The sequence below is a fragment of the Amphiprion ocellaris genome, chromosome 3 (assembly GCF_022539595.1).
Source record: "Amphiprion ocellaris isolate individual 3 ecotype Okinawa chromosome 3, ASM2253959v1, whole genome shotgun sequence".
In the NCBI taxonomy this organism is placed as follows: Eukaryota; Metazoa; Chordata; class Actinopteri; family Pomacentridae; genus Amphiprion; species Amphiprion ocellaris.
The window spans coordinates 13,894,611-13,916,904 of NC_072768.1; the positions used below are offsets into that span (position 1 = coordinate 13,894,611).

General features: G+C 39.4%; 2 protein-coding genes across 3 annotated transcripts; both read left to right on the forward strand.

Annotated features, from left to right (window-relative positions):
* On the forward strand, positions 1-6,344 carry saal1 (serum amyloid A-like 1). The gene is made up of 13 exons (XM_023293368.3): positions 1-159; positions 1,755-1,954; positions 2,304-2,405; positions 2,557-2,640; positions 2,745-2,824; positions 2,916-2,975; positions 3,056-3,171; positions 3,356-3,521; positions 3,664-3,746; positions 3,877-4,062; positions 4,502-4,656; positions 4,769-4,861; positions 5,983-6,344. The coding sequence occupies exons 1-13, from the start codon at positions 156-158 to the stop codon at positions 6,058-6,060; spliced, it is 1,407 nt and encodes a 468-aa protein (XP_023149136.1). The 5' UTR covers positions 1-155; the 3' UTR covers positions 6,061-6,344.
* Positions 6,345-16,732: 10,388 nt separating this feature from the next.
* tph1a (tryptophan hydroxylase 1 (tryptophan 5-monooxygenase) a) lies at positions 16,733-22,217 on the forward strand. Of its 2 annotated transcripts, none has more exons than XM_023293358.3 (11): positions 16,733-16,912; positions 18,894-19,028; positions 19,213-19,396; positions 19,491-19,591; positions 19,679-19,746; positions 19,835-20,031; positions 20,136-20,271; positions 20,364-20,490; positions 20,594-20,689; positions 20,995-21,128; positions 21,285-22,217. In XM_023293358.3, the coding sequence occupies exons 1-11, from the start codon at positions 16,823-16,825 to the stop codon at positions 21,457-21,459; spliced, it is 1,443 nt and encodes a 480-aa protein (XP_023149126.1). In that variant the 5' UTR covers positions 16,733-16,822; the 3' UTR covers positions 21,460-22,217. The 2 variants fall into 2 exon arrangements, with proteins under 2 accessions (XP_023149126.1, XP_035814540.1); XM_035958647.2 differs by lacking the exon at positions 16,733-16,912 and adding an exon at positions 17,848-18,121.
* The last annotated feature ends 77 nt before the right edge of the window (positions 22,218-22,294 follow it).

The window sequence follows — 22,294 nt, forward strand, 5'->3', positions numbered from 1 at the left end:
AGCGTGTTTACTCGTTCCACGCATGCGCAGACGGGACCTCCTGCTAAATGGAGGCTGTTTGAAATATTATTGTGCACTGGTTGAAAAGTTTAAACTACCCCATGGTATTGCAGCGGATATTTACCAACTAGTTACGGTCGTCCAGAGTGGTCACTATGGGTGAGTACTTGTGAACCTGAAGAAATTAATGTGTGAGAGCTCACGTTAGTTAGCAAACCGACCTTAACGATGTACCGCTGCTAGCTTAACTGGTGAACGTTACACGTACTGACTGTGCTACAGAGTTTAGACTCCTAGACACACACGTGTATATGTGTGTATAGTAATGCTGCTCTGTCGGTGTCATTGTTAACCGAGGTTGTGTGGCAAAATATCTGAGCCCTTTCAGTTTATAGAAAGCCTTGCTCATTGTTGTAAATATTAAATTAAGACGTGCTAAAGCGGGTCATTTTGCCATATACATCCAGTTACTATAGTGGAGCTACACCTCAAACAGCTTTTTTGTTTGTGATATTTAGCTGGACCTAAAGCTATCACGTAAATGGAGTTAACAGAACATTTTACTTCCTATGCAATTCAACAGTTGAATCTGAATTTTATAACCCACATGAAGATAAGAGTTATAGCAGGGCCAATCTATTTTTCCACATTAGTTTAGGCTTTGTGTAATAAACTGGCAGGGAGGGAGAGTACAGTCCACGTAGACCAGAGCAAGATAGTCACACATCAGGCACAATTTCTATAACAAATGAATCAGGTCAGAGGCAAAGGTCTGTCTTTCCTGATATGTTCTATGAAAGGTCCCCAGACCTCAAGAAACACAGGCTGGGCACCAGCCAGTGTAACGAACTTCTTCAGGGTTGATACATGAAACCATGTCATTTAACCACCTTTTAGAAGAAGTGGGTTAGGGTGCCCTCCATTCCTGCTAGATGACACATCAGAGTATCTTCAGAACAGCCAATTATCACAGATAGATCATTAGGGAACAGCTGCCTATTATATACGTCACTATAAAAATGAAAAATACTATCCCAAAAAATCCTGAGCTTAGGACAGGCCCAAAAGAGGTGGCCAAGCATCCCATTGGCAGACTTACATCTATCAATCACAGGCAGGAGATACAGTGGGAAATATGCTATTTAGTTTGGTCTTAGAACAATGAAGGCGATGAATGACTTTAGACTGCATGAGTTGAAGTCTGTCATTGATGGAGCAATTCTTCACCCTACCTAAAGCAACTGACCATAGCTCATCTGAAATGTCCTCACCAATGTCATTAATCCAAGCTTCTTTAATATGAGAGGAGGGGGCTTCGGGAGGAAAAAGATCAACAAAATGGGAAATCAAATGTTTTGCAGTAGGGGATCTAGTCTGAAATACATAAAAGTTGTGTTGATTGGGCATAGATTCAAATTGATGAAATGACTGACAAAGTCTCTCATTTGGAAATATCAGAATAAATGGCTAGAGGGATGATCAAATCTGGCTTGTAATTGTGTAAATGATGCAAAGTGATTATTAATATAAAGATCTGCAATAACGGACAAGCCCCTGTCCGCCTCTCATGTAAACACTCTGTCCAGCAAGCCAGGTTTGAAACCCAGATTCTGACATATTGAAGTATAGATGGAAAGATCCTTGAGACCCAGCACACCCTTAATGTGTATGTCTGTTTTTGCTAACAATTCCTGTCATGCCACATTACAGTCATATTGCCCAACTTTAACATATACTACTGTGTGTTGCTCCAGACAGTGGTACTGATGGTGCTGAGCAAGTGGGACAAGAAAGATCTCCATCTTCAGCTGGTTCATGTTCTCCTGTAATGGACCGTAACCCATCACCACCCCCGGACACAGCTGATGGAGCAGACGATGAAGATGTGGATGCCATTGGAGACACTGTTTACAGCAAACACTGGCTTTTCAGTACCCTGACTCGTCTCATCCATGTATGTTGTTATTGCTAATGTCAGATTTGAGTTACTTAAGTCATGGGTTCTGTGGAAAATAGCAGCTAGGTGTAATCTGAGCTCACTGGAAAAGTTTGACAGTTTTGCCAAAGTTGTTTCAAACACAGGTGTAGCATGGATCAGGCAGCAAAAACACAATTGTCTTCTCTGACCAAACAATTTTGAATCCACAAGTTAAGCGAGCTTGAATAAAACATCTTTCAGTTGCTCAGTTGCAGTTGGTGCTTAGTTGATGGGGGCTTTCATGCTGTAGTACACATTGTCCACTCTGCTCCACACTGTTACAAATAACATTTCGTAACGTCTGGAAAATCATCGTGTCTTGCAGATGGTCACAGAGCATTCAGAGGAGAGCTCTGAGGGTCAGATGCAGCTCTCTGACGATGATGAGGAAGATCTGTGTAGAGTTTGGGATATGGCAATGGATAAGGTAGCGTTTCTATCCTGTGTCCCACATGTGATGTTCCTCATTGTTTGATTGGATCTGTTTTACTGTGTTTTTATTGGTCAAAGATAGGTAGAACAAAATGAAAAAGAGAAATTTATGCATTTACTAACTATTTATTACCAACTGTTTGTAGGATGTCGCTGGTTTTCTGCAGGAATTCAAAGCAACAGATATCCTTCTTGGAGTAATAGCTAAATCTCGTTGTCCACGTCTCACAGTGAGTGAAATCTTCTTCAGTTCATGGTTTCTGTGCTTGAATATTATCCTGTAGGTTGTATTTATTTTCTGATGCAATATTTATAAGATTTTCGTCTTCTCTAGGAAATTAGTGTAGGAATCCTTGGCAACATTGCCTGTTTTCCTGAAACTTGTGTGACTCTCAGCCAAAATGAAGATTTAGGGTGAGTAAAAGTCACCATCTGTAAATGTTCTTTTATAGATGTACACTACACTGATTTATCCTGACCAATGTAACTCCCTGTTTGTCCACAGTGCTGTGCTGTTGCTTCTTCTTGGAGATAGAGATCCTCCAACCCTTCTGGAGACAAGCAGGTGATTTTTATAATTCCTGCAGATGTGTGAAATGGAGAAACTTATAGAAAAATATTCATCTTTTGTGATGATGTTTTCAGATTGCTGCTGACCTGCATGTCTCAGAAAGACGTCTGTTCCTTGTGGCTTCAGCGAATACGACAGCAGACTTCTGTGTGCTCCAGCCTTTGTTTCATCATGTGCAGTTCTACCAACAGTACTTTGCTTTTACTCATTTCTTTCCCACAATAAGCCAAGAATAAGCTGATTATGTGTGTAAAAAAATGACTGTTTGACATGCCAAGATGGCTTACATTAACTCAAAGTCCCTACGCTGCTTATCTGAACTATTTCTGACGCTGAAAATTGTTATTGTATGTAAATACTTGACTGTTTCACAGCGGACCTGCTTGAGAAGGTTGGAGAGCTGGTTGACAAACTGTTTGACCTCGATGAAGAGCTGATGAAGAGCTGGATCACAACTCCGCCAAATGAAGAGAAGGGGGACGATGGTGAAAGCAGTTTGGATGTGACCTCGTGTCTTCTCGAGGCAGCCAAGCAGCTGAGGTGGGAATCTGAAACTGAATGAGAGAGCGTTATCATGTTTGTAACAGTTTCAAGATTATTGTGGCCAGTAACTGCAAACCTGTTGATTACTGTCAGGCTGATCCTCATGAACAGTATTAACAGTATAAACATTTTATCACAGAACAGAGAATCCAAATGGCGTAGAGGTTTACCTTCACATCCTCCAACTCCTCACTACTATAGATGAGGGCATTCAGGTATTTGGTAAGTCCAATCATTATAGTTTCAGTTGTTGGCTGTCGGCCTAACATTGCAGTAGTTAAAGGTGTTTACTACAGCTGCGGACAGATGTGAGCTCTTAGCAAATAAGTTGTTGTTTAATTGTTTCTTCCAGCTGCCCCTGATGGACCTGGCAAAGCGGTATGGGACTTTGTGTGTGATGTAGTATGTGAGGACCTCTGCCAGCCAAATGATCTTCCAGTTGTCCTGCATGAACAGAAGAGTATTCTAGTTCAGGCATTTGCAGTGCTGCAGGCTCTTTATAGATGCCAGGATCAGTGGAGCAGCACAAGTGACGCAAGTAAGTTTTCTTGGGTCACCAGTTTCACCACAGAGATGATGTCATCACTGAATTTATTTTATTTTTTTATGAACTATTGGTCCCCCAAAAGGGAGCTTCCAAGGGAGTAGCCCAAAACCCTAACCTCTGAGCTACTGCTACCCCATTTCCCTGATCATAATATCTACAGAGCATGTGATGTAAGCAGAGAGATTTACATTTAATGGTCTGCTTGCATCACTTGCCTGGTCATATGTTCAACATCACGTTTAAAGTGCTGCTGTTTGTCAGACATGGAAGCTGCTTAACTCATTGTCATGTTGGACATGTGCATACTGTGCAGTTGCATTATGCATGAAGAATGAAAATAGAACACACGGGACAATATCTACTCACCCTACAGAATGACTGATTTTCATTTTGTGTCTTGTGTAAACACGTGTCTTTGTCATGTGTCTAGGTCTGCCTCTGATTGGGAGCATCTTGCGGGTGTGTCAGTACCACAGTGAGTGCAAAGACGTGACAAACAAAGAAGACACAAAAGATGAACAGCTCCAGACCCTTGCAGAGATCACAGCCGAGTTTTTAGCTGACCTCTGCATTCACATTCCCAAGGTAATATTTCATAACAACTGCTTTTCTCACTTTTTACAGTTCAGATCATTTGAAGAGATTCCTTACTGCAGCTGGTAAAGGATAATGATGAAGTGTTTTTTGTTTACTTTAGGACACGGTTGCAGATTTGGTAAAGAAAGGCTACCTGACAGAGAAGACTTGCCTCACAGCTGCAGCCAGTTTACTCCCCAAGTTTAAGACTTCAGTAAGTGGTATACTGTTTTAAGTAAAATGTTCCCTCAGTAATGGAGTAAATGAGGTAAAAAAAAAAATCCCATTCTTTATAGGAGTTTAAGGAGCAAGGCTTTAATCCTCACCTACACTTAGTAAGCCACACACAAACACATACAGATGATTGAACAGTGGTTGTCAAAGAACATACAAATACCATATTGACCCAAATATAAGGCAGCATTAAAAGTGATTATTCTTTAGAAGTTAAACATACAGGAATTCTCCTGACTCTCCCAAGAGATGGACCAGACACAGAATCATTTGTCAAGCCACTAATAATTTGCAGTGTAACTGACGAATGTCAAAATAAGGAGCTCCAACAGACACTCTGAAAATGACTGGAGGCTCTCTTTTCTTCGTCAGATTGCTTAAAGAGTCAAGAGTGTTGTGTATATGTCTAGTAGACAAATCATATACATAAAAATGGAAATATTTCATGTTTTCTTTTACAAAAGAAAAGGCCTCGAGAATGAGATCTATATATTATTAACAGGACAATGAAGTGCAGCCACAGTTTGATGACAATCTGAATAAATGGAGTCCATAAAGATAATCCTGTTCGCTTTTAACTGTAGAGTTCACTATAAAATCCTGACTGTTTCCACTTCAAACATACCCTCTGATAACAACCTGTACTTTTCCATTTATATTTTTCAATGATTAGCTGGATAAGAAAGTTTATTCTTCCAAGCAAGTGTATGAATACAGTTAAAGTTCTTTATCGGGCACACATAGCAGATTCTTAAGTTTTGAGTTTCAGATATTAGTAAAATGGAATACAGTATCTGTGTTTTTTACACAGAATAACCATGTTTAAAATGTCATATAAGCTTTTCAAGATTCCAAAAATAGACAGATGCATTTATTACTTGAAGATCATTATACCTTTAATTCTCTTAAAATTTCTTGTCATGAGTAGTATAACTGTATATAAAACTGCTCCTTGTGAATCTAGTGCTACAGCAAGTGCTTGAAGATTTATTTTAGAGCCCATGTGTGATGAGGATGTGTGATGGACTGCTGCCATGCACCACCAGCTCCTGTGGAAAATAAACACCGTGTTTCCACCCAACCCTTCTTCCCCTTGTGCAGTTTCAGCACCTGCAGCTCGTGTTGTCAGAGGCTGATCCCCAACTGGCAGATGTGGTGAGGACACAGTTTCCTTCCTGAGGTTCCCTGCAGATCAGTGTTCAGAACTCATTCAGACTCTCATCACTGCTTTTTATAGCAGACGGTGTTTCCCCTGCAAAGACCCTGTTTTAACTCAGACTATTTGCATTTCCACTGGAAAGACACCGCCACTAATGGCACGTGTTTTCACATTGTGAGCCGCTGCCAACTAAACTTTGGAAAATTAAAGTAGTGCTTTTGTTTAAAATTTTCAGTTGTTCTCAGAATGCTATTTTTGTATTTAGTGATGACAGACTTCTATTAAAATGATTTGTGCTTGGAAACTCTTATTGTATCATTATTATCATGACTGGATGTACAATTCATAGAGGGGTGACTCACTCATTCCCCAAAAAAGTTGCTTCGTCTTTACTATGGAAGCTTATCGCTGCCACACCAACAGAAGGAAAAATATCAATATCATGTTATAATGTGAAAAGGTTATTGTTATAACAAGGTGATTTTTACAATGTAACAGTATGTTTTTCACGTTTACAAATATACTTTGATGTTATTTTGACATACAAAGCACATTATAATGACCTTTTTTGTAATAATGATACTTTTTATTTCATCACAGCACAAAATGTCATAGCGTAATTACTTAGATTATTAGAACATTAAAATTCTCGTGTTTGAATGAGAAAATGATACGCAGAAAATTAATAAACTGAGGACGGTGGCCTATTTATGCAATTTAATTCTACTTCATGCTTGGTTTGAGATATGGTAAAATTTTGCTGATGCGTCATGAATCCATGGAGCTTCCTGTGCCCTTCCAGGTGATCAGGGGGAAATGACGCTACCTCCAGAGGTTCGGACCCCTCCTTCTTTCTCTATGTATACCTGTAACAGTGTCTTCCAAAGGGGCTTAATAGCAGAATCTTACCCTGTCTCAACCCAAGTATGAAGTAGAACTTAATGAAATTATATAAATTAGCCATATTCCTTCACACCTCACTCACCCAAGCTGCACCAATTTGTTCTAAAAATGACAGGTTTAGTCTTATAACAGGACAAAAGTACATTAGAAAAGTGTGTCATGACGTGATGTCTTTTTTTTCTTTTTTCTCTATTTTCTAATGACAAGAAACATCTTGTTATGACGTTCCACTTAAGTTGTTTTTCTGGTGTGGCAGTTGCATGTTGCTGTACTTTATCACTGCACTTTGATCAGCAAAATTCACCATAAATTTTCAGAGTAAGCTGTATAAAATCAGCCAACTGGCACCTCAATAGCTTGTAACCATGTATTTTTTTTTTTATTTTAAAATGTAAGTAAAACCCAGGTGAAATTCAGATTTTTCTGTAGAGTTGAACATTTAGCAATTGTAAATATACACTCCTTTGATAATGACGTTGGGTCACTATATAATTGAGGGACTTTTAAAGTCCATGGGATTTATCTTGCATATATTTTTATAAAAAGTAAAAAAAAAACAAAACAGTTTTTTATGTTCATCATGATCATGTCTTTACAAATTCCATAATTATTTATTATAGAAACAATCACTTATTAATAACAAATGACTGGATATCACCAAAATGTCAACTAAATAACCATCCAAATTTAAGAACAACCATCTTCTAATCAGCTTAACAATAATAAAATGAACTTATTTAAAAATAGTTTTGATTGTGTTCTTTTTGTTAAGTTGAGATAATCATGACAGATATTTCTTTTTTGGCAATATATCAAATTTCATATGGAAAATAACAAATTGTATCTGTGTCCAAGAAATCATTTTCAACTAAGTTACCCATTACAAAAACACCTCTCAAGGAAGTGTGTTAATTCCAGATCACATGACCTGCTCCACATGATGTCATTTCCTCCTGAAGAAAAGACTCCAAGGCTTTGAGTTATTTAATATAAAGTAGTGTGTGAGTCAAGTGTAGATTTATCGCATGTCAACAGGTTTACTACAATATCTTTATAAATAACTTTCAATTTGAATTTTACTCAATTATATATATAATATTTTAAAAGAATCTTTCTGTAAAAATGCCATGTAGTGTTTGGTTATAGGCGGCCATGTTGATTTTAGTTTTGAAAACAGGAAAACTATCAACTATGATGCCTGTCAACTATGTTACAAAAAGTCCCGCAATTTTATATTGACCCCATAAGTTTAGTCTGTAATTATTTTGTCCGTGATCGTTTTTCCTCATGTAGACAGATGTCTGTCAGACTGTCATCCACAAAACCAAAAAGTCTGTTTTTTTTGTCTGACAAATTATTTCTAACCAAACGTGAACAAAGCATGTTTATTTCTTATAACATTAGATACCAAAAGGGTATTTTTTTTTTTAATATAAATCCCCACATTTTTTTAATTAATTGAAAATTTCTACATTAGACAAAATTACATTGAGTCACCTTTTCAAACATATGAGTAATGGTGCTAATGCTGATGACCACATCAAGTGTTTACCAGAGGGTGACAGTCACTCGGTAAGGACAATAAAATTAGATGAAAGGCTTGAGCCTGGCAACAATGAACTCATTTGGTTTCCAAATGTGCCATTTCGCCCACTCATGAAGAAGAGCTGGACAACCTGCGCATTTCCAGCGAGCTTACGAAGGCTCTCTGAATATAGCAGCTTTTTAATTAAAGCTCGGATTGATATGTAGAACACTCTTTCTAATGGAAATCCCGAGATGGTTCCGAGTGTATGCGAGACAGTCACCCTATGGGGGGGGGGAAAGCAACATCTTTTAAAGTGTGCCATTTTTAGACACGTTTTGAGCCTTGACTAGACCCGTGATGCACATAAGTGACCGATGCCTTGATTTCCGAGTCATGTTCTGTTTGTGTTGTAAATAGCTACAATGCAATCATGCTTGGCCTTTCAAGGTTGCTTGTGGCCAGTGACTTGCACTTTGCCGGCTGCTCTGACTTGAGGCCTCGCTCCCAGGCGCGTCATGTCACAGAGATCAGGGTGAAGCCCAGATGTTTCCTGCTGCCCTGCCAAACTTCATTGTCAGTCTGCCAGTCTTAACGGCAGCTTGATATGATCTGACTCCATGAACACAACACAGAAGGCTGTTCCCGGTGCATCATACACATCACTGGCGCCGAGGCACGTCAGGTCTGTCTGATGCTGATGCTGAATGTCATTTATCCTTCTGTTTAACTCTCCCTGCACAATCTTCTGTTCTTTTTAAATGACCTGACATTTTGCCTGACAGTGAAGTGTGTTTTATTTTTTTCTTGTGTGAACAATCACATCTTCTCAGAGTTGTTATGTAACCTGGGAAAACTATGAAACTACATTTCACGTTTTACTTGACATTGATAAGTATTTTGAACCTTTTTATACGCTCATCGGGGGATTTGGGGGTTAATAAATGTCTCTTTGCATCAAGAAATAGACATTAAACTGTGGCATTTTCAGTGGACACCTCAGTGAGGATGATTAGGAGCCTGAACTTCTGAGAGTCTGTCATTAAATATCAGAGGAAATTTTTCTTGACATACCACATATTTTGCTCAGATGTCTTCTGTCTTCATGCCCCGAGATATGAATTGACCTTTCATATTAAGATAAAAATAACAAGCCTATTTTAAATATAGAGTTTTATCAAGCCCGGATTATCATGATTAAGCCCCCACGAGTGTGTAAAATGACGCCAGCGCCGCTCTGGGAGGGTTGCTGGGTGAGCAGCCGTGATAATGAAGGGATGAAGAATGCGTGTGCAGTGTCACGTTCCCTCTCCTTTTGATTCCAAGGCCTGGCCTATTCACAACCACCTGGTCAAGGCGGGCTAATAAAGACACATGATGCTAGTGGGTGCAATCAAAGCCCCCTTCAGCTCATTTCCTGAGTTCCCTGGCTTTCTATCTCCTGTCAACAGAATCACAATGAAACGTTCCCCTTACGTGATCCCCGAATATCAAAGACACTGACCTTTTTCCTGCTCACAAGAAAAGTGATGCGGTGCTGCTGCTATTTGCATTTGCCTTAACAGCCTGTTTTGCATCTTCAACTAGCTTATCTGTGAGGATATTGTGATGATAAAGCAGACGACAAGTTCAGCGGCAGCGCAGCACTGTTTTTCTCACTCTGTTGCCAACACAATGTCATTTATGCAGAGGTAGAAAGGTTATGAAACACCAATAATCTTGTTCGTGAGGCACACTTACAAACACATAAACACTAAATACATGAATTTTTATCAATAAAGTATGATGAATTAATCTACTTTCCTGTCTTAAGCATGTGAATGTTTCTGTTGTCCTTTATATGAAGGCATTAAACATGTGCGAAACAAACCCCTGTTGTGCAAGGCAAACATTTTAATACAACAAATTATTAAAAATAGAATCAACATCTTTTTTTTTTTCAAAAAATAACTCCTGTGTAAAATAGCTGCCTGAAGGTTTCCAGATGAAATGGACCATAGTTTCAGGGAAGCTTTTCTAATCTCCATCTTTTTCTCCATCACGTACGACATTTCTGTTTTGAATGCGGCAGGTGTTTATGGGTGCGGCTCGGCTCTGCTCTTGTGTACACTGACGCCTGTCACCAAGTGGCATATGCTGCTGTTTGTTCTGCAATGAAAGAATCGGAGCTAATTAAAGAGACGCAGTCCTGCCACAGGAAGTGTACGTAAGCTGGCCATTCTCTGTTCTGATTAGTTAGTTGTGCAAACAAGGCCCGGGATCAGGGGGAAGACTGGAATTCTATTGATGAAGTGCTATTCGAAGACCTTGAATTTCTGGAAATTTAAACACTGGTGTTACAATCAGGGTTGGAAAAGGAGGCCAGGCTTCCTACTGCAGTAGAACCATGATTTATTTTATATCTATTAAGGTGGATAGAAAACGGAAACTTAATTACGTAAAATATACGCACACTTACATATATACCTTCTTCTATGGCAGGGGTCACCAACCTTTTTGAACCTGAGAGCAACTTCAAGGGTACTGAGTAGTATGAAGGGCACCTTGTTTGATACAAACTTCCTCAATAGCAAACTTGTGCCATCATCTTACACAATAATAATAATAATGAAAATAATATGTAAAAAGACTGTCTGATCGCATTTATGTTAATTATTCCTTACAATAATTATTAACAATGATTTCCACAACAACGACGGTAGGAAACACACACACACACACACACACACACACACACACACACACACACACACATATACATATATATGGAAATCTGTTCCAATATTTAAAAGTCAGAGGTATCCCGTCTCTGAAACTTTTGTAAATATCTTTTTTGGCAGTTTTGTATGAATCAGCATATTTGCAGCATTTTGTTCAAAATCACACCAGTTAGATTTCTGTGCAAATTATCACTTGTAACATTTTTAGGAAACCATTAACTGTCATCAAATCATGCTTCATTTGTGCAAACCACTACCTTTGTAACATTTTTGAACAATTCGTAAACTCTGTCCCATGTTTGTACAAACTGTCAGTTATGTAAGAAAAAAATCAACTCTTTCACATTTTGAAATGAATCCTATCACATTAGTACTAATCACCAGCATTGCAACATTTTTAACAGATCATAACAACAAATCATTACACGTTTTCAACAAATAATTTTTCACATTTTTGTGTAATGGCACAGTGTTTTGAATGACAACATGTTACTTCTTTCTTTGTCTGTAAATGTGTGTTAGTGGGAAGCCTGGCATTGCAGAGCTTATCATGTCTTACCTTTACCTTGCAGCTCACAGTTCAGATGGTTCAGTTTCCCAGTGATGTCCGTTAAAAATGCAAGGGCAAGAATCCACTCAGTGTCCTCAAGCAGCGAGATGTCTTCCCCTTTGGACTGCATGAACTCTTTGATTTCAGCCAAAAGTGACAAAAAACGCTGCAAAACTGTTCCCCTGTTGATCCATGGGGTTTCTGTGTGTAGTAACAGGTCACCATGTTCAGCTGACAGCTCCTCCAGCAGCACCTTCAATGTCCTGGTTGTTTGGCTTTGGAGCCATTTATGATCTTCACGACAGGAGTCATCACATGATCAAATCTGGCCACTTTTGTACATACATATGTCCTGCTGGTGAATGATGCAGTGGTAATGTAGGAATGTTGGGAAGTCTGGATCACCTCTGCATCGTACAATGAAGCCTGCATGGCGACCCGTCATGGAGGAGCCCCGTCAGTCCTCACTGAAACAAGCTTTTCTAATGGTACATTTTTCTCCACGAAGAAACTTTTCGCCGCATAGCAGATGTCAAAGCTGCCTTTAAGTCCGGGGCTTTTCCTGTCCGTACTGCGCATACAGTCTATGTGCGCTAGCAGGTGGCTAGTTAGCATGGAAGCTATGTAGCGGCTAAAGTAGCATCTCTCCACATTGTGCCGCTTTGCGGACGCAATAGTCGCCCCGCAAATAGGACACATACATTTATCTTCCACTGTCGTGAAAAAGAACTCTTCCTCCCAGTCTTCGTGAAAATAGTGTTTTCTCTTTCACTCCTCTGTCATGTTTTGGGGGTAAAAACCACATCTAGCTTCTCAAAGTGTCTGCGCCCGGACGCTTCCGCAGAGTGACGTGGTGGTTTGACATGCGCAGTGAACTCTGACTCGGACAACGTCAAAGTTCATTTACACCCAAGACATTTTTGTTTTTAAAAATATATATAATAAATATTTAATTTAAAATCTGTATTAATGTAAGTATTTTTGATTTAAAAAGAACAGCAACTATAATTTTTTATAAGGAATTTCATGGTGACTAGTGTTATTTTTAGAACATGTGTGGTGGGCAACTCACATGGTCTCTGCGGGCAACCAGGCGCCCGCGGGCACCGTGTTGACTACCCCTGCTCTATGGAATACAAATGTTCACTGTAAAACAAATGAACCTGTCATTGCCGATAGCTATTTCAGATTAACTAAGAATAACAGTCACAAACTAAACTAGTTAAATGGATGACCTCTAAACTACTATCTGATTAATGTATGCCTCAATTTTAAATGCCGAAAAATTTGAGTAGTGGTTTTGATTTCCATCTCTACAAAATCTACATCTGCAACAGGTGAACTTACAGTAGATTAAAGAAAACAATAGTTTAGTTGCTGTTAATTTTTGTGTTAAACCGAACATTCGTTTCATCCCAAATTAGATCACAAGGCACAACTCTACATCATCTTTATATCTGCATCTTTTGCTGGCACACACAAAACCACGACCTGAACCACGATCCTAAAGTTAATCCTCATAAAAGGATCTTCTTTGCTTTGCTGTGTGGCTGTTATACACTGAGCATATTGGAAACGCATGTATTAAAGTAACAAGTGTGAATCTAAGTCAGTGTTGAGTCGAAGTATCAACAGGTGGCATCTTCCCACTGGCACTGTGACCTCTGACCTCCCTGTGGAGAATGAAATATGAATGCACATTGATGTTGTAGTAAATTTCCATCCTCCAAATGCTTAGTTAGATGCAGAACACTTCAAAGTTCTGACACATCTAATGCTCGTGTTGGGCAGCTTCTTCGTGCCAGGGTGAGATTAGTAAGAGGTCTCTTGCAGCCTGATGCTCAGACACTGTGAGTAAATCCCTCTGATTGAAGTGAACAGAACTGGGACAGACTGGCCACGGTGCAGCCATAATACACTCAGACATGTCTGTCACAAACCTCAGAAGTGAGACACTGTGCAATGACTTTCAGATGTGGCTTACTCCTTAAAAAGCATCGGCTGAGCATCTGAAGACGGTTTGGTCGCCTGGTTGGCCCGGCAGCCGTTCAGGAGCCTTCACGTGGCTGGTTTCCTCAAAACTAGGTTATGTTTGAGTAATGGGATGTGTGAATGCGTTGAGGACTCTCATTATCTGACTGCAGAACAGCATGATGAGCGTCAGCATGAGCCGCAAGGATCTAGTATTGAGTCTAACTGCACATTTGAGTGCAGATAGGAAAAAAAAACGTAAAAAGTTTATGTTCTGTGCACAAACATTTTAATGAAGTTACAATCTCATGCATGTTTTATGTGATTGGTGTTTTTTTTTATTATTTTGAAAAGAATATTCATATTCTTGTGTAGATTGACTAGTGTTATTGGGAAACACCTGAATCTTTAGAAAACAAGAGTCAGGATTAACTGCTTTAACATACTTCAATAGAAAAAAAATCCAACATAATATTATATCTGCTGCAGTTAACATTTTTAGCAGAAGGCATCAGTTTGCAGAAAAATAATGACATTATTTCTAAAGTGGATGCAACATGAAGTCTAAAGTGCTCTAACTTTAAATAAAGGAGACATGCTCCAGGAACTGTCAGATCAAAGACACACGTGCAGCAGAAAAGTGTCTTCTGGGAAAATGTATTTCTAAGTGAATTTTGTTGTGCTTTATCCTGCTGTGTAGAAGCCCACTTCAGTGAACAGGATCCATGAAAGGTGGTGAATCCAGAACAATACCATGAAGATGCCATTCATTAGGCTTTGTCCGTCCCTGTTTTTCTCTCCTCTTGACAAAGAAGCAAGTCACAATAATTAGGGTAGGAAGCAAATGCATGTTCTGAGGATTAGTCATAGGGTTAGCATGTCTATAAGGCCCACAATACTTGGCAAAGCTTTATTGGTGTCTTCAGCCAGCAGCAGCTTGGATAATTACCTGTGATTTATTCTGGAGTAAATAGATGGCCTCAAAATTACAGGGAGAATTCATCTAAAATGCACTTCTTGGTAAATAGTCTAATCTATGTAGTTATTATTTTTATTTTTCATGAAAACAAAGCAGGTTTGCTTAATCGAAAGTATAAAACAAAGACAACAATTTTATTGTTTTATTCCATTTAGGCAATTTTTTATTAATGAATTATAATACTATTTGAACTAATACTAATAATACTATGTTTGTTTTCTTGCTTCTCCTCTGTTTCTGCTTTGTTCTGTCAGAAAAATATCTATGCTTCTGTTTATTTGTTGTGCTGAATTGTATTATTATTATCATTATTCTGAATAATATTATTATTAGCATTATAATTAGGACTGCAATTTTATTCCGTTTTTTATTGTAACTCTGTAATATTTGAATGACCCAAATAAAAGACCGGTTTATTCAATAATATGCAGGGGTGGTCACATCTTCACACAGCTTGACTGATCTAACATTTAATTAATATATCAGAAAAAAAATCTCTACTTTTAAAATGCTGCCATTTCCAAAAGTTCCCATCAGTAACTGAGATCCTAAATAGCTGGCCACTGATTCTTATTTCAGTCTACTAATTAAATAAATGTTTCAGCCCTAATACAGATCATTATGTAATATGCTAATATAGGGATGTAGATTTTTAAAACTAATATGTACAAAACATTCATTGTTCATTTGTTGTGTTTTGTTGCTTGGCAGTGTTTATTGTGTTTGGACAGTGAAGCAGAAATGCTCACCTTTTGTAGGATGAACTGATAAGGAGCCAAAGCTAACAGTCAAGTAAACATGTTCACTCATGCTTTTCTGATCAAACATTGACGTTCTGTTGCTGGAAACTTTATGACAGCAGCATACTGCTACATGTGGACGCTACTGAAGATGCTCCCTGCAGCAGAACTCTGATTCCTGTTCCAGTGGAAAAGGCCAGATGTGTTCTTGATGAACACCAGAACAGACTGGATGCCCACGTAATTAGTGGTGAATTGCTCCTTTAAACTGCTCTGTTTTCACAGCGCTCTGCCATTCTGGCTGGACAATGCTACTGTCCAACACAACATCTGAGAGCAGATCTGGGTTCAGTTTCCTGAGAAGGGGAAGTTCCCTTCACTGCCTCCTGGGTTGTGTAAAGCATCGGTCCATGTCACGAGTGACAGCGGCCAGGACCACCTGAGACAAACAGCATGTGCTTCAGCCACATGTACCACTGCATTAGAGCTGCTGTGGGGAGCTGAAAGTACGGCTGACAGACAGACAGACGGACATCTCACCTGTCCTATTTGTAAGGTGACTAAAGCTTAGGGAACAGTGTTATCTGTTTAAAGTAATGAGGTCTGTTGGGTGTCAGGCTCCCTCCTGTTGATTCTGCTTGCAGTGGCCTCTGAAGCCTTTTCCACTGATTGTCTTGATCTTATTAAAAGGTGCATGGTGTTAAAGAAGGGAAAACATGCAGATTATGTGTGTTATGTGCACAGAGGTGCTTACGGTGCAGAGGAATGGATTTTGAAAGGGGGGCATGTTTGGATAGAATGAATGTGGGTGGGCTACACTAGAATCCTCTTAAACCGTGACCTCTCCTTTGTCTCAAGGTGTCAACAAACAAGAAGAATTAACTACTTGTCTGAACAGCAGGAGGCAGTCTGAGTCTAGGGTGAATTATAAAGGTCATGAATGTGTTCAAGTTGAATGTAACAGCAGTTTTCATATGTGGGATAAGCTGAGAAATGCTTGAGTCCGACCTGACAGAACAAAATACAGCATTATTCCCTGTTTTGTGTATACTTCCATGCAGTGCTTGCATCTTTACGATTCTCTCAAACACACTCAAGTATCTAATAAAATCAGTTTGTTCTATTCTCTCAGTAAGATCTGATTGATGTCATTGACGCTGTTTGAGGCCTTTAGGTGCAGTAAAAGACACGCTTTTCCCTCATGACGTGGGCGGCGCTGCTCTTTTTCCATTTGCTGTCCTGGCTGAGATTATTGCCCCCTCCTCTGTCTCCCTGTGGTTAAATAGCAAAGCGCGCAGCCTCTCGAGTAGACAACCCACAAAGAGGAGGTTATTTAGATAATCCAGCTGCAAGAAGTGAATAAAAAAAGGCCTATTTAACTGCTGCACTTTAACATGTACTCAAATAAAATCGAAGGACCACGTAGAGGAAGATCTTTTGACTCCATGAACATTGGTTTTGAAGAGAAACTGCTGAACAATGAGGTAAGAATTTTTTTTAAAAAGGCCAGAAAGAGAAAGAACATGTAGCTTTTATTACTTTTACGCACACGCTTTTACGCACGCATATCCAATGGGGACACTGCTGTTTTTTAATTGTTCTATGCGCCAAAAACTAAGAGAGTGAAAGAGGTTTTTCTTCTATGTGACATTTTAGGAGCACATTTTTGGACAGCGGTGTGGAGATCTGTCCAGGTCATCCTAACCAATAAGCCTTCACTTTGTCGTCAGCGCAGATTAATTTAAGCGGTTTGGTTATAGTGTAATTTGCGTCAAAGAGTTAAGAGGGTTAAACGGGTATACCTGCGAAATTTATGTTAATAAAAGACTCATTGTTGCGCAGGTTGTACATCCAGGAGAGATAAAAGATAACCCGATGAGCCTGCAGTGGCTGTGATGTCTCCATTAAAGTGCATGGGGGGAAAAAAGACGCAGACAGGTTCTCCAAAGGAGAGTAACACACTTTAGAAATGCAGATAAATGGGCTGCACCAGCTACATAAATTTAGATGTGTTTTTACAGTTTATAAAACCGCATTCAGGGCATTTTTAATTTCAAGGCTGCAAAATGTTCAGCAATGAAAATCAGGAAAAATCATGTGCAAATCGACGATTTTATTTTCTCTTGGCACCAGCAGATTTTTTTTGTTTTGTTTGCTTTTCGCTGCACACTCTAAATACTTTTAAACTTTATTTTCTCGTTGAGGCTGCACAAACATTTGCCGCAAAGTTATAAAAACTAAATTCAAACCTCAAATTGCGCTGTTTAAAAAAAAACACAATCATTAAAATAGTAAATACATTTTTTAAATAAAAATCTTAAGATTAAAACTTACTCGTGCATTTGGGGGGGAGGGGGGGTTAAATCTGCTTGTGTTACATTTACAAAGTTGGCATCAAGACACTGATGGATAAAGTATTTGTTGAGGATTAAACGGTGTCTAATGTCTGCTAAGATTTCACCGTGCAGGGAGCTAATAATAGGCTTCCCCGCTCTCTAAATGAGATTGCTGTAAGGCGATTCTTTGAGACAGAGACAAGTTCATCTTCGTTAAACCGAGACGCAAAGAGTTGACCCCGGGGAGCGTCCTGATCCAGACTCCATACACTAATGCTTTCAGGGATACTACCGACAAGAGTTCACCGAATACTGGTCTGCCGCGTGGTCTACACGATGCTCGAAAGACGGAATATGGTAGGAAGCGAATAAACTGAATTTAATTGATTATTTGAGGCGATGTGTTGCTTTACTCCAGCTGCAGGTGCGTACGTGCGTTTTAACCATCAGACTGTGGATATTTCATGTTTCCAAAGTAAACTGTAGCCAAATAATTTTGTGCGTAAAGTCTAAATGGACGAATGTGAGAAGAGAGAAAACGCTGCAGTGGGTCCCAACAGATTAGTCTTGCAGTGCTGCTGTTGTTGCATGCCACTGAAAGCTCCTGCTTCTAAAATCTGATGCAGGATTACTTTAATTTTCCCCTGGCGTGTGCAGCGCGCACAGGCACGCGTCAACGTGAGAGCGCTGTCCGAGGTGCTGAAGTGGAACAACAGGGCAGCTTCAGCCTGCAGTGATCGCTAATCTCAAACCTGTCCGTACCTGTATCTGCTGCTTTTACATTACTCATTTTGCCAGCAGAAACAGCCTTGGTGTTTCTTCTTCAAGGAATATTTGCCAAGCTCGCCTTGCTGTGACTCTCCCCCTCACTGCCTGTTAAAAATGGTGCATGTTCGTGAGACAAGATGTGATTCATAAGTGATTAGAAGCTGTGCATTCACGTCATTCCGTGTCCTGAATTGAGGTTCAGTCAAAGGAGAAGTGTATGAAGTGCGTTTGTCTCAGGCCAGGTATGAGCCACATCAGAACAGCTCATAAAGGCTGAATACCTCCACTGTTGGTTGTTGAATTTATGGCGGTATCTTGCTATTAGGTGCAAATCTAAGTATCTTTTATTTACTATTTTCAGATAAACAAATCAACCTTCACAAAAATTGAAGAAAACACTGAAAAGAAGAATACATCAGAGAAAGGGAGAGCAACAATCATCTTTTCCCTCAAGAATGAAGTGGGAGGACTTGTGAAGGCACTCAAACTCTTCCAGGTATGATCCAAATTATTCAACTGGTCCCTGTTCATACCGATTAGAAATACAGTGTATGCATTACAGAAGATTATTTTTATATCTTATATTGTCAGTGTGTTTGTCAGTATCTGTTCTAAACATAATCAGCTGTCATACAGATAAAGTAGGGAACTTCAAAGATTCTTGTCATTGTTTCTTCCAGGAAAACCATGTCAACCTTGTGCACATAGAGTCCAGAAAATCCAAAAGACGCAGCTCTGAGTTTGAAATTTTTGTGGACTGCGACAGCAACCACGAACAACTGAATGAAATCATCCAGCTGCTTCGGAAGCATGTGAACGTGGTCGACATGGAGCCTCCAGATAACTCGTGTCTACAAGAGGAAGGTGAGAAATCAGTGCATGAAAACCTCCAGACACTGTATTACAGATATCATAGGGCTGATTAACTGTTAATAAGTGTTTTCTTTTCTTCTCACAGAGATGTATAATGTTCCCTGGTTCCCAAAGAAAATTGCCGACTTGGACAAGTGTGCTAACCGTGTCCTGATGTACGGCTCCGAATTGGATGCAGATCATCCGGTAAAGCATAAGCCTATTGGAGGTCTTAAAAAATGCAAACTGCTTTAATATGAAGCATTCTAATATTTCTGTATTTGTCTTCATCAGGGGTTCAAGGATAATGTCTACCGGAAAAGGCGAAAGTACTTTGCTGATCTTGCCATGGCCTACAAACAGTAAGTTTTTGCATATTTAAATAGTTATTTGGAACATCTGCTTCATTTTTACTTGATATTTAAAGATTTTTTTTCTGTTTTGTTCCAGTGGGGATCCCATACCTCGTATTGAGTTCACAGAGGAGGAGGTGAAGACTTGGGGTGTTGTGTACAGGGAGCTCAACAAGTTGTACCCCACCCATGCCTGCCGGGAATACTTGAAGAACCTGCCGCTGCTGTCCAAATACTGTGAATGTCGGGAGGACAACATCCCTCAGCTGGAGGATGTCTCACGCTTCCTCAGGGGTAGGTTTTTACTTCCTTAATAAAGCATTCTTCTTCTATCTCAAAGGCATTTTCTTCACTTTAATACATGTAATTACTCACATATGTTTCAAACATCTTTTCAGAACGGACTGGATTTACCATCAGGCCCGTGGCAGGTTATTTATCCCCGCGCGATTTCCTTGCTGGTTTAGCCTTCCGTGTTTTCCACTGTACCCAGTATGTGCGGCACAGCTCCGACCCATTATACACCCCAGAGCCGTGAGTAATTTCCAGTCCTGCATTAGGATATATGATGCTGATGTAAATACAAAGCCATCTGTCCTAATATTTAATTATCTTCCGTTTTGAAGAGACACATGCCATGAGCTGCTGGGTCACGTCCCGCTGCTAGCAGAGCCCAGCTTCGCCCAGTTTTCTCAGGAGATCGGTCTTGCTTCACTTGGAGCCTCAGATGACTCAGTTCAGAAACTGGCCACAGTGAGTATCACTGCTGTAGGAAAACGTAATCAAATCTAAAGAAGGAATTTCATATTTAAAATCCTACTAAAATAATTGTGTTTTATCTGCTCCTGTGTTGCAGTGCTATTTCTTCACAGTGGAGTTTGGCCTATGCAAACAAGAAGGGCACCTGCGAGCTTACGGAGCTGGACTGCTGTCATCTATCAGTGAGCTGAAGGTAAATACATTTTAACAGGATTACACAGCAGGAAAGTTATCACACAGTCTGACCACTGACTAATCACGCACTAGGTAATACATTGCAAAAAAAACTGTAAAAACCTATAAAATGCCTTAATGAAGGAGATAGAACTACATTTTTTGGTGTTAATTGAGTTTTCTTTAAACACTGATGGTAAAACACTTGAATAAGAAACTACCTAATTTCTTTTTTGGAACATAAAAATATGAATTCTCATTCAATCAAATGGTCAAAAGGTGTGCGACTATGTTTTCAACACCTGCAATGTGTTTCTCTTGCAGCATGCGCTCTCTGGTAATGCAAGGATAATGCCTTTCGACCCAAAGGTTACATCCAAGCAAGAATGCATCATCACAACATTTCAGGACGTCTACTTTGTCTCAGACAGCTTTGAGGAGGCCAAAGTAAAGATGAGGTGTGCTTGATGCTCAGTATCATATCATCATTTAGCTTAAGATGTAATATATTGATATACCTAGCATGGGTCTAAATTATCTATAACCTGCATTGTTATACATTTAATTAGACGTTTAGTACATATTGTTTAGTTATGATATTTTGTTCATTTCAGGGAGTTTGCCAAGACCATTAAGCGTCCCTTCACAGTCCGATACAACCCCTACACCCAGAGCGTGGACGTGCTAAAAGACACTCCCAGCATCAACAGCGTGGTGGAGGAGCTTCGGCACGAGCTGGACATTGTCGGCGACGCTCTCAGCCGGCTGAACAAGCAGCTGGGTGTCTGAGTGGCCCCAGTTCAGTTGAAGTCATTCACCTACAGTCCATCGACGCTCGCTGTGTCGCCCCTGGCTCTGTTGTAGAGATGTCGCTTGTGTGTTGCCCTTTGTCAGTACAATGAATGTGCACCGCTTTTTGGCAAAAATGCTCTGTTGTCTTCGTTGCATATGGCTCATATTTACAGGTATGTTTAGCCAAAAGTTCCAGTTAATCTCACAAACCCAAAGAGCTACTTAATCTGCAGCACTATTTTGCTTCCATTGTACTTCTCAATTGCATTATGTATTGCAAACGATTAATATGCTTTCCTGGTACTTTAGTACTCTTTAAAAACACCCCAGGCTGTTACGAACGTGTGTGATCTCCTTCCCTTATCATTAACTCTGCTGTTGTACATGATCATGTGAATTTTTTTGTAATTCTTTTCATTCTTCTTCTCCACATTTAATCTTCCACACTTCAGCGATATGTATAAAATGCTCATTGTTTGTATTCTTTTGGTGTATGTATCATGTTCCTTTTTGTGTGCTGTTGAAGGAAATTATGAAAGTGAAAACTGCTTTCATGATGGATTATAACAGATTTGGCCCACATACGCAATTTATTTTACAGTGATGATTTTGAATACCTCCTCTTCCAGTGAATATAATTGTAGTACTCCAGAAATCAAAACATTATTTTTCTACTGTAAAGAAATATAGACATTAGGAGTAGGCTATGTATCAAACTGAAAGAAAATAAAATAAAATTGTCCATTGTGTCTTCATATCGTGTCAAGTTTTATATATTTGTTAAATTACTACTTTTTGTGGTCCTTAAAGCAGTAATTGGGGTACAAATACT